The 13,429-nt window shown below is 44.0% G+C and overlaps 1 protein-coding gene across 1 annotated transcript in view; it reads left to right on the top strand.

Annotated features, from left to right (window-relative positions):
• Positions 1 to 535: 535 nt before the first annotated feature.
• The window catches only part of LOC146780138 (extracellular calcium-sensing receptor-like), a 34,885-nt gene continuing 21,991 nt past the window's right edge, over positions 536 to 13,429 (top strand). The window contains exon 1 of the mRNA XM_085637123.1: positions 536 to 793. Coding sequence (XP_085493249.1) covers positions 536 to 793 — 258 coding nt within the window. The remainder of the gene's footprint in view (positions 794 to 13,429) is intronic.

Raw genomic sequence — 13,429 nt, 5'->3', positions numbered from 1 at the left:
TCCTAGTATAAGAACATCGGGGGAGTGACACGTTGACAATAAAATGAGTGGGCAACCCAGAGTGTGGGTCCTGTGCTGCAACAGTAACATTATATCAGCTCCGAAAGGTGGCGCGTTAACCCTGCTGTTTCTATTTCAAAGTGCTGGAACAGCAGTGGGTGCTGCTAGCAGGATTGAGGTGCATCAGCAGTCTTGCACAAAGATCTTTGTACTCAGATAGTAGGCGTGTTTCAGAGTCCACCTGAAGTGCATTGGTGGAGATCTGTGGGAGTACCAGGGCAAAAAAATCAACGATGTAGGGCACAACTGGGGTCTACAAGAGCTGTACCGGGATCTTGACCCTCAAACAGCACTTGATTCTGGAAGGCAATGCTATGGTCCTTTAGCAAATCTGAGGGTCAGTGGCAAATCGCTCCACGGGAATGAAAATAATCAACTTGTTGCATTTCTTCCTCCTTACTCAGAGGTCAAAAAAACATCTAAATCCTAATTCTCTCCCAGATTCCGGTTTCGAGCTTTCCGCTGGTACCAATCCATGATTTTCAGCATTGAAGACGTGAACAGGAACCAGCACCTACTTCCGAACATCACCCTGGGGCTTCAAATGTATGACTCCTGCTCTGCCGAAGCCCGGGCACTTCAGGGCACCATGTGGATGCTATCAGGGCAGCGAGAGCCAGTGCCCAACTACCAGTGCCAAGCGCGACTCCCAGTGCCTGTCATCATTGGCGATTCCCTGTCTGCAACCTGCCTGCTTATGGCCAGGGTCTTGGGACTCTACAGGCACCCTCAGGTAAGATCCCCTCATGATCAGGTGGTGCTTCCTTGCTGTGTTTAGTGTGAACTGAATCTTGTATGTTATAAATGCAATGCTGAGGCTAGGGCTCACCTTCAACACAGCCCTGAGGAAGTTGGACACTGCAGAAACCTTTTATTCTCTGCATAAACATACAAACGTTTCAAGTTACCCAGATTTCCAGTCACCTACAGAAAGTTATTGTGCTCCAGGTAGAGTGTTGGGGATTCTAGTGAGTTGAATTACATGTACAATTTTTATGGCTGAAGCAATGCTTTTTTTAAAATTCATAGACAAACTTGCCTATTCCATATTGGGTCTCCCTAATGCGGTGTCAAGTTTGAAGAAAACCGTGTCAGATGTATCCTTGTGCTGTAATGATACTGAGCATAAAAATGTAAGAAAAGTAATTCAGTTCACAAAGGAGCCATGCACTGTCTGTTAACCACTTTACTAATTCGGGCTACTGATTAGTCGATAACTAGATTCTAAAGGGGAGAAAAAAATCTCACCTCAGTAATTCAGGAACTCAGTATAAAATCACCAAACACCCGAAAAATATTTTGGAAATCAACTGAAATATGTCAACATAATACCGGGATTCAATTCCACTTAAGATATCAATAAAAAATAAGAAAAAATAACATTCCAAATAAGTGAATTATGACATGTTGTATTTGTAAAGAAAGTATTTTCTGTTCCAAATTCATGCAATTATTTCAAATTCGTGATGAGCAGTCAGTCATTTCAATAATACAGCAATTCAATAATTAGAACTTCCTTACAAAATAATACGAATCCCTTTTGGGGTCAAGGTGATGTCGACAGCATAACAGAGGCTTTCAGTAGCCTTCTGGAAACTCTGGTGTGGTGTCATGCTGCGGTCATGTCCTGCACCAGCCAGGCCATTTTAGGCTAAAGATACCCAGAGGAATTTTAGCGTCCTCTGCAGCCGATCCCCACCTCCCAGGCATATTATTTTAAAAATATATCCGTCTTATTCTGCACCGTCGCCAACTTTTTACGCCCTCCTGTGTGTAGAATCCTTGCGCGCAAGTAAAACAGAAAGACAATAGTGCATGTCACGTGACCAGTTCTAGGCATGTTCGCACCGGTGCTGCGCAGTTTTGAAGGGCTCTAAGAAACAAGGAGCTGTACAAAAACTACATTTACATCGACTGTCCGGTGCATAGTAGTCATTGTGCCCCAGGTGGTCAGTGCAAACGTCGTTTCAATACTGGTGCAAAATTGCCCGCGCCCAGAGGTGAGTAGCCTGCGATGCAATTTTGTGATCTGGCCAAAAGCAATGTCTGGCAAAACATCCAAGCAAAAGAAAAGGTTTGTACTTATTACTGTTCAAAACATCAGGACAAAGAGCCCCGTTAGTTAAATCTTGTCAGCGTTGGAGCAGCATTACGAGGAAACTACGCTGCATAGCAGGAGATAACAAGCGTTTGCAATGCAATAGGTCTCACATTACTGAAAGTGTGAGCTAATGGGTTTGCAAATAATAATACAACACCATTAGCTCAATCTTTCAGTAATGCGAGACCTACTGTATTGCAAAGGCTTGTTTAAAATGCCATCAATGATTCTTTTTGTGCAGGCACAAAACAGTCATCCCGCAATGCAGGCCCTCTTGCAACATGATGTAAGGGCGCCTGTGCTGGCGCACAGCAGCCAATTGTGCGACAGCGCAGGGGAAAGCACATGACTGCTTCGTACTGATTTTAATATGACGCATCCCTGTGCTTTTCAAATTATGCAGCTCAGCGTCATTTTGTAGTAAATAAGGCCCACAATACCTAAATACATATGTAAGCAGCAATTAAGAAGAGATATGCATTATGTGTGATTTTTGAGATGTCTTAGTAGTAACTACACACACACACACACACATTGAAAGTCCCAACAACACTGGACAGAGAGCCTTAGTTTTCTCAGTGTATGGCTGCGTGAGGGTCTTTTCTGACAGCCCTTTTAGACAATGGAGGAAATGTGCAGACAGATCTTGTAGTTAGAGTACCCAGTAATTCCCAGATGATGACAGCATTGTTAAATATGGGCCCAGATTTACTAAACTTTGCACTCCCACAGGCCGTTACTAGAGCTCCTGTAGAGCCAGGCTCTAGTGCTGGGTTCACTCGTGCACTCCCACAGGCCGTTACTAGAGCTCCTGTAGAGCCAGGCTCTAGTGCTGGGTTCACTCGTGCACTACCACAGGATGTTACTAGAGGTCCCTGTAGAGCAAGGCTCTAGTGCGGGGTTCACTCGTGCACTACCACAGGATGTTACTAGAGGTCCCTGTAGAGCTAGGCTCCAGTGCTGGGTTCACTCGTGCACTCCCACAGGATGTTACTAGAGGTCCCTGTAGAGCCAGTCTCTAGTGCTGGGTTCACTCGTGCACTACCACAGGATGTTACTTGAAGTCCCCGTAGAGCCAGGCTCTAGTGCTGGGTTCACTTGTGCACTACCACAGGACGTTACTAGAGCTCCTGTAGAGCCAGGCTCTAGTGCTGGGTTCACTCGTGCACTACCACAGGATGTTACTAGAGGTCCCTGTAGAGCCAGGCTCCAGTGCTGGGTTCACTCGTGCACTCCCACAGGATGTTACTAGAGGTCCCTTTAGAGCCAGGCTCTAGTGTTTGGTTCACTCGTGCACTCGCACAGGCCGTTACTAGAGCTCCTGTAGAGCCAGGCTCTAGTGCTGGGTTCACTCCTGCACTACCACAGGATGTTACTAGAGGTCCCTGTAGAGCCAGGCTCCAGTGCTGGGTTCACTCGTGCACTCCCACAGGATGTTACTAGAGGTCCCTGTAGAGCAAGGCTCTAGTGCTGGGTTCACTAGTGCACTACCACAGGATGTTACTAGAGGTCCCTGTAGAGCCAGGCTCCAGTGCTGGGTTCACTCGTGTACTCCCACAGGCCGTTACTAGAGCTCCTGTAGAGCCAGGCTCTAGTGCTGGGTTCACTCCTGCACTACCACAGGATGTTACTAGAGGTCCCTGTAGAGCAAGGCTCTAGTGCTGGGTTCACTGTGCACTACCACAGGATGTTACTAGAGGTCCCTGTAGATCAAGGCTCCAGCGCTGGGACTCGGCGGGTGAAGAACCATATGTCTGTACACAGAGATCACGGCATTAGGTGCTTAGCCTACGTACCAATCCTTATCAGCACTGTGTTTTAGGCCAATTTTACCTGCTAAAATTGTATTCACTCTCAAGTTGAAAACCTGTTCAAGATTCTAATGAGCATCATTGTTGTCCAGTCCTCCTTTTAATTCCTTTTCCCTAAGCATTATATTAAAGATCTGGGGCCATATGTAGGTAGCCTCACATTTACCGATTAATAAATACCGAATTTTACCGATTCGGTATTTATGAATCGGTAAATGTGATGTAGGTAATGATTCGGTAAAGTTTACCGAATCGGAAGAAATCGGAAATTATGAATCGGTTTTGGCCGTTACCGACCGGTATTTGGCTTCCTACATGAGGCCCCTGATGAGAAAAAATTATTTTTCCTGAGACAGACATTCCAGTATATTATCGGGAAACGGCAGCTCTGCTTTTGTTTATGCGTCTTCCTGGCACATCCAGAATTAGACTAAAGATGCCACAAAACTGACAGGGCTCGGATATCAAGCAGAGGTAACGGTTAGACGCTGCATATTTTTCCAGGACCGTTCTATTTACTCAACAATCACCTCTGTGCTGGAAATGCTCCGGTAAAAACAAAAATTAGACAATTGTCGAAGGCTAACCTCTTCACTTTTAATAAAGAAAACGGGATAGTACATTATTATATGGCAAGATTGGACTCTAGCACCATGCACGAATATTCACCTCTTCCGCCAAAGCCGATCTGAAATACATGCAAGCGCTATGGACGGTGCAGCGGGGGGAGGGCATCAAATAGTACCTCAATTACGTCAGATGGGCACAGATTAAACTTTTTTTTTTAATTTGTTTTTATTGAGCAGAATAAAACAACATACATTAAAGTCAGCATTCCTTAATATCGATATATATTATGATACAATTAATACATCATTTTAAATTGGGCACAGATGAGACTTTAATTATTCTGCGCTTAGTCCCGGCTGCACAGCCAGTGTCGGAAGTTACGTTTCGGCTGCACTGGCCACTTACAGAGACAGTAAATAAGAGTGGCGTGAAGACAACAAATAGTAATTCACAGGCGGGCTCCAAGTCCTTTACTGAACACAACAGAGACTTGCAGCGAGACGCATGCATTTGCAGGCTCGACCCTAAAAACACAGGGCCCGATTCACAAAATAATTTTTAGCCGTAAACGTCGATTTGTATAGTGCACTAATCACCGGTGAGGGTATCCAGGAGCTTAGCTGGATGGTAGGCGGAGGACTCCCTGGAGGTTATTCGAAAAGCCAAGTCTTCAGCTTCTTGCAGAACTCAAGAAGCCATGAGGAAGCTCTGATGTGCTGTGGGAAGTTGTTCCACGCTTTGGGGGAGATGTAAGAAAAGGCGCAACCTGCTGCTCTGCTACTGTGTATGCTGAGTAGGTGTGCAGGTAAGTGTCCGGCCGAGTGGAGGTGTCCGGACAGTTTGTGGAAATGTCTGCGGCTGTTGAGGTACCTCCAAATATTTCCATTTGCGCCTACCAGCAATCCACAAAACAATTCCTGGCAGGCATATATTGATTTAAAGCTGCATTTTTGTCCGCCATAAGTATGGATAAATCTGCATTCGTAAATCCCACGCACAGGTGGGCTGTGGGTAATACAAGGCGGAGCCCTTCATGTAAATCTGTGAATACCCACAAACATGTACGTTTATGGGCACTCACAAACTCCAGTCCAACTTTTCTCAATGCTGGAAATGGTTGGCAATTTGACAGAGCCAAGGTATGGAGAAAACTCCCCTTCCAGGACGATAATGGGAAGGAATCAAACCCAGAATTGATGTAGATTGAGGGGAAGAGGCTTCTACTTGTGAAAAAATGTTCAGCCCGTGAAGGGAAAAAAAAGTGCATGTGTACAGAGAGCTGCATTGCCTGTATAATTAAATCTACAATGCATAGATTTCTGCACAGGAGAGTCCAGATTCCATCATCAGTTGTCACATAAATCTTTGCATGTAGTTTGTTATTTTTTGTGAATTGGGTTCAAAGTTCCAAAATCTACATTCTCAAATATAATGAAATTGATCTAGGTCTTTACGATCGATAGTGCAAAATTTCCAACTGTAAAATATTGTCAAAACTCACGACGTGGTGCACAATTTTTTTCAGGGTTGCTGCAATATAGGGAACCCCCTCTAAAGGTGATACTTTCAGGCTAGGGAGAAGAGGGGAGAAAACCAAAAAACATACAAAATATATGCTCCCTCGTAGCCTATGTATTCCTTATATCAAAAGACCCTAATCTCACTTGGGCCACCTAATACATATAAACACAACAGTGACAAATAACGTTTCAATTTTCATTACATTTATTATTTCATTGCTTTGTAAAGCTTATAGTGTTTCTTTTTCATTTTTATTTTTACATTCCATATATTTTTTCACAAATAGGAAAAGGCTATTCATGCAGATTTATACAAAAAAAGTACATAATACCAGTTCACATATACAGTTAAAGAAATACAACAACCCCTTGACTGACTAAAATAAATTCACAACCATTCAAACACATACACACTCTCACAAACTTCCTACAACCAGTATCTGAGTAAGGGGGAGGTTATGTATGACAAATAAACCTCCACGGCCAGATAGATTCTTGTATACAAAGCACAAGGTTAAGCATCAGGTTCAACTGGTAAAATCCGGAGTTTGTGAATTTTATGTCACACGTGTGAAAATAATTTCTGTCTTTAATGGCCCCTTTTTTAGTTACTGGAGTAATCTATTGCACTTCCTGCGACTACCTAGCTAGGAAGAAGCCTGTAGAGGCCAGCTGGGCTACCCTATTTTAAGCTACAGCTTCCCGATACACTCTGTGCTCTCTGCTCCTAATGAGCTGGGTTGAGCCAATGGAGACTGCCTGGACTCTGCTATTTTCAGCCAGTAGGTTCTGTGCCCTCTGTATTCCCCATGCCTACTGAGCTAGGCGTGAGCCTGGCTAGAGTCTACTATTTTCAGCCAGTAGATCCTATAGCACTCTGTATTATCTGTGCTTACTGAGCTGGGTGAGAGACTGTCTGGGCTCTACTATCTTTAGCCAGTATACTCTTTGCCCTCTGTTGCCTGAGCCTACAGAGCTGGGCAAGAGCCTGGTTGGACTATTTTCAGCCAGTAGGCTCCGTGCCCTTTGTATTCCCTGTGCCTACTGAGCTGGGCATGAGCGTGGCTGGACTCTACTATTTTCAACTTTGCCTTCTGTATTCCCTGTGCCTACTCAGCTTAGTGAGTGCCTGGCTGGGCTCTACTCTTTGCAGATAGTAGGCTCCATGCCCTCTGTATTGCCTGTGTCTACTGAGCTGGGCGAGAGACCCACTGGGCTCTACTATTTTCCAGCCAGTACGTTCTGTGCCTTCTGTAGTCCCAATGTCTACTGAGCTAGGCGTGAGCCTGGCTGGAAGCTACTAATTTCAGCTAGCAGATCCTATTGCACTCTGTATTATCTGTGCTTACTGTGCTGGGCAAAAGCCTGACTGGACTCTATTATTTCCAGCCAGTAGGTTCTGTGCCCTCTGTATTCCCCGTGCCTACTGAGCTGGACGTGAGCCTGGCTGGACTCTACTATTTTAGGCTACTAGGCTGTTTGCCCTCTGTATTCCCTGTGCCTACTGACCTGGGCGAAAGCCTGGCTGGGCTCTACTGTTTCCCCGCAGTAGGCTCTGTGTCCTCTGTATTCCCTGTTTCCACTGAGCTGGGTGAGAGACCGACTGGGCTCTACTATTTTCAGCCAGTAGGCTTTGTGCCCTCTGTAACTGCAAAGAAAAGGGGCCCCCTGGTACTAATGTGAAGTTCACCTAGACAGGGAAATACATATTGTAAATAATCTAGGGCAACTTCAAAACAATGAACATATCAGAAAATGTCAAATAACAATAGTGACACTAGTGTTTAGAAAAATACAAAACAATTTATTCAAAATTCATAATTCTATTTTAAATATAATAACATAATAGATCTAGTCTTACACAGACCATGATTTGTACAACATCCCAACTACACACATTCATCACACCTTCATACTACATTCTAATATTCATATCAATATATATAATCTGTTTGATAATAATACGAATCACAGATAAGCCAAAGTTGATATAACGAAACATCTAACTGAACACATGATTATTAGGGTGGATTCCAGATTATCTCTACGCGCGTTTCAGCAGAACACTGCCTTCATCAGGAGTTCCACCACCGAATGTTGTGCTCTGTAACGACAATATATACATCACAATAAGAATATACAAACTAGTGTCACTATTATATACAGTGATGTTTATTCATTCTGTTTTACCTACAAGCAAATACATAAATAAATATATGTATACATGTAAGGCTTTTTTAACTATTATATAGATGTGAGCGTCTAATATAAAAAAACACAAACATTTAATTTGAAAGTGTGTAGGACAGACACTGATTATAGACTTGTGAAAGAATGACAAAGAATACAGTATGCCTGAATATATGATACCGCTGAAAGTGTTCAATCCAGTATATTGTCTGAGATCTTGAACTCACTAATCCTACCTGTTAAACATATCATCTATCATGACTTTCAAAGATATATATGTGATAGATATGTGATATATGCTGAAAAGCAGCACAAACATTCAAGGGGTAGTAAAAGCTGACTTACCAAAATGTATTTCAAAAGATGAGGATGGAGGATAAATAATATGAAAAAATTCCAGGTCAATTAGAGTGTGATCCCCCCAATTACTTTGGATGTCTGACCCTGAAATGTCCACCAAGCAGTCATTATTATCTTCACTATGCTTGGTAGCTGTGCACAAGACCGCTGTTCTTTTAAATCTATTTGGACATTTTTTCATTGGTTGGTCATATTTCTTTTGGGCATTATTCACTTATTTGGCTTTTTCATTCATGCTACTCCGTTGATATTATATGTATACATGTAAAGTTTTTTTTAACTATTAAATAGATGTGAGCGTCTATTTATTTATGTATTTGCTTGTAGGTAAAACAGAGTGAATAAACATCACTGTATATAATAGTGACACTAGTTTGCATATTCTTATTGCTATGTATATATTGTCGTTGTAGAGCACAACATTCGGTGGTGGAACTCCTGAGGAAGGCAGTTTTCTGCCGAAACGCACGTAGAGATAATATGGAAACCACCCTAATAATCATGTGTTCAATTAGATGTTTCGTTATATCAACTTTGGCTTATCTGTGATTCGTATTATTATCAAACAGATTATAAATATTGATATGAATAATAGAGTGTAGTATGAAGGTGTGATGGATGTGTGTAGTTAGGATGTTGTACAAATCATGGTCTCTGTAAGACTTGATCTATTATGTTTTTATATTTAAGATAGAATTATGAATTTTGAATAAATTGTTTTGTATTTTTCTAAACACTAGTGTCACTATTTGTATTTGACATGTTCTGATATTTTCATTGTTTTGAAGTTGCCCTAGATTATTTACAATGTTTCCCCTCTGTATTCTCTGTGTCTACTAAGCTGGGTGAGAGACCGACTGGGCTCTACTGTTTTCAGCCAGTATGCTTTGTGCTCTCTGTATGCCCTGTGCCTACTGAGCTGGGTGAGAGACTGGCTGGGCTCTACTATTTCCAGCCAGTAGGCTCTGTGCCCTCTGTCTTTCCTGTATCTACTGAGCGGGGTGAGAACCTGGCTGGGCTCTACTGTTTCCACACAGAGGCTCTGTGCCCTCTGCATTCCCTGTGTCTACTGAGCTGGGCGAGAGACCGACTGGGCTCTACTATTTCCAGCCAGTTGGCGTTGTGCCTTCTGTATTCCCTGTGCCTACTGAGCTGGGAGAGAGACTGGCTGGGCTCTACTATTTTCAGACAATAGGCTCTGTGCCCTCTGCATTCCCTGTGTCTACTGAGCTGGGTGAGAAATACTGGCTGAGCACTATTTTCAACGAATAGACTCTGCTGCCCTCTGTGGTCCCTGCTCCTTTTGAGCTGGGTGGGATATTGTAGACCTGCTGGGCTAAATTTTCAACCAGTAGACCCTGATGCAGTCTATAGTTCCTGTGCCCACTGAGCTAGGTGGGAGCCTGTAGAGGCCAGCAGAGCTCCCTTTTTACAGAACGTGTGCCTACTTCCTGAGACTATGGAGCTAGATGGGTGTCTAGAGCATCAAGCTGTTTCATTTTTATATCCTATGGAACTAGCTGCACTTTGTACTCCCTGCTCTTACTCAGTTGGGTAGGAGCCCGTCGAGGCTAGCTTGGCTCTGTTTTCAAACCCTAACCCCTACTGCTCTCTGCAATTTCACAGCTCGTTGAACTGAGAGAGAGCCAGCAGAGGTCATCTGAGCTCCCCTATTTTCAAACAGTAGGTCTAGCTCCTGCTGATCTGTGTATTCCCCGTGCCTACTAAGCTGGGAGGAAGCCTGTAAAGGCCGGCAGTGATTCGCTTTTTAGGTTTCGCCTGCTTGTAAAATCTACTGTATTTAATATAAATCTTAAAAGGGGCTTACATCTCCCTCCCTTGTCTTTCATTGGTTCCTGTGCGCACCACTTACTTTTCCTCTGCTTCTATTGGCTGTAGCATACTGTTTCCTGTTGTTCCTATGTTGTTCATTGTATGCTTTTCATATCATTTTCCCAGAACCAAAGTACTGTTTCCATCTGTTTTTCTGGAACTAATTGTTTGTTTAAGGTTTTTAGCTGCACAATACTTGCGCTGTGCCTGTTATTACTTTTACAGTGCTGGCATGTCTGTTGGGAGGCTTAATTAGTTTGTCAACATTTTTCGCCATCTGATGCAGTGTCTTTCATCTGGTTTCTGTTTCATTCTGGATGCACATTAAATTTTCTTACACAAGACTTGGTACGCATCGTTCTCCAAGCCTCGCTTTCAACCAGGAGCACCGCCCCGGGTTTTGAAATTGAGCTATCATTCCTTTGCATGAATCATTCAGATTCTGACTAGTTGCGTACAGTAATCAGTGCGGAAACAGATGCACCGGCCACAGATGGCCCTGAGGTCAGTTTCTTTGTGTTTTACAGCGTCTCTACCTGTCTTGGTAGTTGAGGATCACGGCCCCTGCCTTTATAAATTCTGCTATTATCAACTATTGCCCTTCCAGAGTTCTTCGTTCATCCACCAAATCCCAATTAGTCATTCCTCGCTTCAAGAAGCAAAGATCAGGAGGCCAGAAATTTACGGTGCTTGCGCCCACTTTCTGGAACACCCTCCCTTTTTATATCAGACTTTCCCCCTCCTACATGGAGTTCCGCAAGGCCCTCAAGACTTTCCTGTTCAAGCAGGCCTTCAGCATATAGTCCTCCGCACTCTTCTTGCCCAGGAATCCCTCTAGCGCCATGAAACTGCATTGTGAACGTGCGCTTTATAAATTTTTAAAAATTCAAATTCAAATTCACGCTATACTCTTTTTTTAAAGTCTCTCATTGCGCTTTGTGTAACGTGCCGGGCGCGCTCACTTTAGCCGTACTTCAGTGTGTTCACATTCCCTAAAAATGTCCTTTAAATTAGATTTTTGGATACAGCATGCTCTGGCTTATACATCAAACATAACGGATTGCAACCAAGTAAAATCTCTTTTTGTTGACCAATTTAGAACAGTGTTACCACGACATTCTCTAGTAATTGTCAGACTGTCACTGACACTCAGGTATTTATCTCCCATATCATAATTTAGAGCATTGGGACACTACTGAACTTGTTGTTACAGCTCAGTTTGCTCTCGTCTGTCTCCCAGGCTGCGCTGGACAGTGCCTCAGTAGCTGGCTGGCTGAACTGCACCAGAAATGAGACAGCACTTCGGTACAGTGCTGTTGTCATAGTAGTCCTTTCTCTGTTTCTATGGTATGGGCTGCAGGTGATGTGAAGCAGGAAGGGATGGTGACGGCACTGGTTACTGTTACGTTGCCAGGGATGCTGCGCGTTCACCTGGCAGGATCGCCTCGATCAGCTGTGAGACCACCCACAGAGCCTCAGCAGCAGCCCAGGCAGACTCGTCACGGCACGCAGAGGCAGAAGGGACCACAGAGCACTACAGGCAGCAGCAGATGGTCTCCAGGAGTGCTGGCACCCTCATCACCCACAACAATGCCACCTACATCCTGTCTGTGCTCATGCCCGGGCAAAGCAAGTGGGCTGTGAGCACCGCATCCCATTTACCTTCAACCCAAATACAGGGCAACATGCAGTATATTGTTTAACCTCATTTACCTCTCAAGTGACCTTTCCAAGGGAACTGAAGTTCATAAGGTGTAATGCAATGCCACATGATTGACATCACTCTAGAAAACCTTCTGATAGGTTAATTTAGAAGAAAACGTTTTTAGTAAAAAAAAAAAACAGATTTTCTAACTTTTCATCAACGCCTTTATTCCCTCCCCTAAACCACATCTCCAATGCAAGACTGCCAGAAAATAAAATTCTTTCAGTCACAAAATCTTCACTGCCTCCTTAGACTGTCTCTTGAGGATGCCTGGTGTATTTTAATATATTGCTTTTTATATTACACTTTCCTTACCCCTTGCAAGGCCTAAAGGGCCTCTTTGCTCCACTCTCCAGTCCACTGGATGAATCACTGCTTCTATTCTACTAATGGCCTTTGTTGGATTTTGAGGCGTCGTGCGGCTCCTTGCATTTATGTGGTGCTCGCATTGTACAATCGTGGTAGTTAAATGGTTAGCATCAGACATTGCTCTCTTGCCAATTAACATCACATAAACAGTTCCAATTAAACTAGTAATTCTGAAGAGAGTATGTACAGAATTAGATTATTGTTGGAAAGGGAAGGAGTGGATGATTCACTGACCGACAGTGTAAAATCATTGCTCCTTATAACACCCTGTCCAAGCTTACAAAATACTATAATAGCGTCAGCATTTTTCCCATCAGTTGGTAAGTGATTTTTTAGGTCTCGCCTGACCAAGCGCTAGCGCTGGTCTGGCCAGACCTTAAGTAAGTAGGGCTTCAAAAAATGCTACCGCCGGCTACAGCTTGCAGTGTATGTGCGCGGGATCGCGGAAGCTGTGGCCAGCGGTAGCATTTCCCCCCCCAGCTTTTTAGCCAGCTTGCTAGCACGCGCAACAAGCACGCGCGCTTGTGCGTGCATCCCTTGCGTGTTTTAGCGTGTCATCGCGATCACTTTCTCTTTCACAGCGATCGTGATCGCGATGACTTTCGTGGCCAATGCTGGTTCTACATCTGGTTGTGTAGTCCGCATCACTAGATCAGGATGGTTGGCGTCCAATACAATTCCCAAAGCCCGCTGTTCTCTCCATCCCAAGGAAGTTTTAATCTTCTTGACAACATACACCTTTCCACATGCACTCCTGATACTTCCCACAAACCAGAAAGCAGACGGCCACGCTGATCACAGCACCATTCTACCCCAAAGTAGCCCTCCGCAGCAAAAATGCCCTCGACGGTGGTCTCTTCGGGGTGTCACACACAGCGCAGCATCCAGCGGCATATGCCTCCCCTCAGCA

The sequence above is a fragment of the Triturus cristatus genome, chromosome 12 (genome assembly GCF_964204655.1).
Source record: "Triturus cristatus chromosome 12, aTriCri1.1, whole genome shotgun sequence".
Taxonomy (NCBI): Eukaryota; Metazoa; Chordata; class Amphibia; order Caudata; family Salamandridae; genus Triturus; species Triturus cristatus.
The sequence above is the reverse complement of the archived record's forward strand: the minus strand, read 5'-3'. Positions and strand labels throughout refer to the sequence as shown.